Raw genomic sequence first — 4,528 nt, forward strand, 5'->3', positions numbered from 1 at the left:
GGTATAACTATTTTGCAGCTACGTGTATTATCTTGAAATCTTGAAGTGTATACACTGATTTGTTCATTCAGTTCTTTACGCGCAGTCAAAGGATATTCATTAACGGCTGTAGCGTAGCAGTTACTGGCAATAAGGACAGCCAGAAATCCAAGTAATAAGTGCTTTTAGACTGTTATACACATAATATGCTGTTGACATTTTCTGTTCAATGGAGGTGCATGGAAGGCATTTCCTCACTTCTATAACGTGTGTTATCGTTTCTTGTCTATGGACTAGATCATTATACTTTCTTTGTAAAAAAAAAAAAAAAAAATCCTATAGTCACTTTCCTTTATATAGCATAGGCCAATATAAATAGACCTGTATCATAATATAGGCTGATATATAGACCTAGATGTATATCTCCTACCATAATATGAGATATCTCATAATATGATATTGATTATGAAATACATGTACATCTCATATGCTTATTATGAAACATATGAGAAATATAACAATATTTCATTGTTGTTGGCCTATTACATTATTCACTCTTCTTTTTTTTTTCTGGCCGTAAAGCATTTTTCAAACTTCGATATTCACAACTGGGAAAGGAAAGCTTAAAAATGAGAACTTGAACGTGTTGAGCGTTAAAGTGTCTTCTCTGTCTATTTTTCATCTTTAGTTGATAAAATATATAATCTTAATGCGTTGATTACAGGATATATCAAGACATCTGTCCAACTTTAACCTGCCAGTCTATTCACGATCATGGATGGGGTGTCGACCGCCGACAAGAGAACGTATCGGTGCCACTGTCACGGGCTTGCCACCAAAGTTACGACCATTGCCACTTTCCTAGCGCTGGGTTGCTTTTTTACAGTCTTTTACAGCAACGCTCCAGTACGATCTTTTCCTTCTTTGTCAATCCCCGTGCCTTCACTAAATCAACGCAGGTAATGTACCAAGAGGGTTGTCTGTGTGCTTGTACTACATTATAGGTGTTACAAAAAACATTTTTCACTTTTGATCCTGAATAATTCAAAAACTATACATCAGATGACACTGACATTGATATGAGTAATAGCTGAATAGTGCACAATTTTATTGGAGGCAATTTTAAAATGACAGCATAATTCAGTTTCATGAAATTAAACAGTAATTTTTCAATTAAGTTTCAGATTTTGCTCTATTTTTAACCCTCTGTACAAAACTTTAACTTTGCACAGAAGTCAATTGGTGTGGATGCGGGTGTGTAGTTGACACCCAGACAATGGTCCTGGACAATGATCAGGATTTGAATGCTCATTATTTATTTATGAGGAATTCCACTAGCACAGCTAGTCTTTATTCATTCTGAAATGTGGTGTATGCAAGCACAGGGAAACATGTGCTTACTTTTTTATGTGCATGCATTTCACCCTTTGCTAGGAATTCAGACTAGCAGTGCCCAGGGCAATCCATCATGAATAATTAATAAGCATCCATGTGCTTTGGAGCAGAGCTCTGAACAGGTGGTATCCAGGTCCATTGTTCAGGGTCACTGTAAGTACACACTCATATACACATCATTAGTTCCTGTGTAAAGTTCAGGTTTTGTACAGAGGGTTCAAATTTGACCAAAGTCTGGAACCTAACTTTGAAATTGATCATGGATTTCATGAAACTGGTATTGGTTTTCATATTCAAATCACCTCCAACTAAATTGTACACTATTCAGCTATTACTCATATCAATGACAGTTTTATCTGATATACCGGTGTAGTTTTTGAGCTAATCAAAAGTGGGAAATGTTGGGGGTTTTTTAACACCTAGTAGTTGTTGGGTTTTTTTCATTTCCTTCCAAAAAGGAAATTAACATGAGAAGAAAAGGAGTGAGGAATCGCAACTTCCTATGCAGGACAGATTGAAAACTGAATAGTGCAAGGTCACCTATACTTTAAAAGTGATCTAGCTTTTGAAAGCCCACAATGTTGTCACTGCATAGCGCTTATTTACAGTCATTATGATGGTGTACTAGATGTATTTCAGAACTCATTCTGACTACAGCAGAAAGAATCGAAATTTTGCAACCCTTGAAAATGAATATCATATAAATAATACATGAATTTGAGCATACTGAACTACTATAGCCTATATATATACTACAAAATGCGTAATTAGACCAAGTGCAGTTTTATTTCGTCTGGGTCGAAGGTCGAGGTGTAATGGAATTGCGCAAGGGCTATTTGTGGATTTGGACCGATATTGGCTACTATAGTGCATGTTGTAGTTACCATTTGCTATAGTAAATCAAGAGTCAGTACGTTGATCTAATTGTGTAGGCTAGCTTGACGACTCCCTGTGCTATAGCGCCAAAGGAAAAGGTATAATTCACCACCATGAACTATTACCAAATCACTGACAGTGGTACCAATTCGACAAATCACAAATCTTGTTATATTTAATTTGATGGTTTATGAGATACCTAAAAATGAAGAGTTTGTTCGCTAAAACCGATAAGTCCATATTTGCCAAATGGAGATATTTGCGATTAAAGGTCAAGAAAAATAAAGAGAATAATAAGAAAAATTTTGCTTCTTTTGACCATAACTTCAAAAATGTACCTTTATATGTAGTGACCAATATATCATTTAAAAGGTATTATATTGTACTTTATGACAGAGACCGTACTTCAAAATCTTCAAAAATTGACTTATCGGTTTTTGCGAACAAACTCTTCAAATAGAACTTGAAGACATAATACACTCTTGAAAGAGGAAGTACATGTATGTAGACTTGGGTTATCAATGACACATGTACAGTTTCCACTAATTGAAAAAAGACAGCGAAACTGGCGATATGTGTTGGCATTCTAAAAAAAAAAATAATAATGTATATTCGCTGAATTTTTCGCGTTTACATGGAGGGCATTGCATTGTGAAACTGATACGTGATATAATTTTATGCGTATACTACAGAAGATTCAGAACTTAGACGAATTCCGTAACTCATTTCAACAACAGTTCAATAGTCACCAACTCTATCTATAGTCATCTTAACTTGAACTTTCATCGCGTTACGACTAGTCTTTATGAGTCACAATGTTCATAATGATGAGAATAAACAAAAACAGATCAGCGCTGTTAGCACAGCGCAAACTCATTCTTTCATGAGACTTATTTACATTTTTTTTTTTCTCGCAGGATGGAAGATAGATTGCTTGGTTCAACGAGAAGTAAATTCATATATTATGACAGACTAAAGGATTGGTTACCGAACGCGACAAACTGTTTACCAAACTACTTCACTACGGCAGCCAAGTCCCCGGCGGAGCAACTCAAGTACAGAGACGGGGTCATCGTTTTTAATCATGTAAATAAGGCGGCGGGAACTTCGACAAAGTCATGTTTACACCAGCTCGTCGCGGAGTCGGGCAGAAGTCTGGGCCCCGTGTTGACGCAAGGAGGTAGGAAGCGTTTGGAAATCAAACTGGATAATGGGCGCCTTTTGCAAGACACTCTGATGGGTGGCTACGCATTTGGAATCTGTGATTCGTGTGCCCATTTGCATTGCACATGCTCCTACTTCACATTCTTACGAGATCCATACGAAAGGGTTATATCGTCTTACACGTATTGCCAGAAGATGTGGCGAGATCAAACTTGCTCCTCTCTTGGGCCACCAAAAGACACTTCCCTCAGAGAATGGGCCATCTTCCAGGGCAGTTATTTCTTCCGGCAGCTCCTCTTGAAACCCTGGTTTTGCCGAAAACATGACGGGACAAATAAAATCAACGTCAGAAACTTCAGAGTGCTGAGCGGTATTCCCAAATCAAGTAACCTGTCATTTGCCAACGCGTCCTGCTGGTTGAAGGAGAAATTCATCCTCAGGAGTTCGTTGACCTCGACGGACATGGATGACCTCTTGCAGTACTGTGTCGATCACTTGGAAGACTGGTTTGCTGTTATCGGACTCACAAAGGACTACGACCTATCCCTTGGCATGCTGGAGCGCGTTTACGGCCTGCCGTTCGCAGGTCGGTGCAAGGGAAGGAAATCGAATCGCAGTCAAAAGCTCGACCTTTCGATTGACGGGCGCACGTGGACGAATGAAACAGCCATGATCGCACACTGCAAGACACAGTTACAAAAGGACAAGGAAGTCCAAGAAGCTCTTAGAGCAGACCAAATGTTATACGAGAGGGCGCTAAACATATTCAAGAGACAAAAAGAAGTCTTTCTGCAGTATACGAGCGCCGGACATCGACATGTATAATATATTCCCCCACATCTTTCTTTCTATTTTTTCACTCTCTCCTTCTCTCTCTTTTCTGCCTGTCCGTCTCTTTTTCTCTCTTTCTTGCATACCCATAATCTGTTTAACATCCAGCTTTTCTTGCCGCTTATATTTTGACATGAGACCCTTAAAAAATACATGACTTATGTAAACTTTCTTTGAATTTAAGAGATATTTGATTGTTGTCGACATTATTTCCACCAAAAAAAAAAAAAAAAGTTATCTCCTTGTTTACGTTAAATTCCGTAAGAGTTGAAGATGAATCACA

At 38.1% G+C, this 4,528-nt stretch overlaps 1 protein-coding gene across 1 annotated transcript; it reads left to right on the top strand.

Moving 5' to 3' along the window:
- Positions 1–753: 753 nt before the first annotated feature.
- Positions 754–4,239, top strand: LOC140239724 (uncharacterized). Its single transcript, XM_072319547.1, has 2 exons — positions 754–938; positions 3,168–4,239. Exons 1-2 carry the CDS (start codon positions 754–756, stop codon positions 4,237–4,239), a joined length of 1,257 nt encoding a protein of 418 aa, XP_072175648.1.
- Positions 4,240–4,528: the final 289 nt, after the last annotated feature.

Source organism: Diadema setosum, chromosome 16 (assembly GCF_964275005.1).
Source record: "Diadema setosum chromosome 16, eeDiaSeto1, whole genome shotgun sequence".
Lineage (NCBI taxonomy): Eukaryota > Metazoa > Echinodermata > Echinoidea > Diadematoida > Diadematidae > Diadema > Diadema setosum.

Coding starts and splice junctions, on each gene's coding strand:
- LOC140239724 (XM_072319547.1), top strand. CDS start 754: ATGGATGGGGTGTCGACCGCCGACAAGAGAACGTATCGGTGCCACTGT. Junction 939..3,167: donor CCTTCACTAAATCAACGCAG/GTAATGTACCAA, acceptor TTTTTCTCGCAG/GATGGAAGATAGATTGCTTG.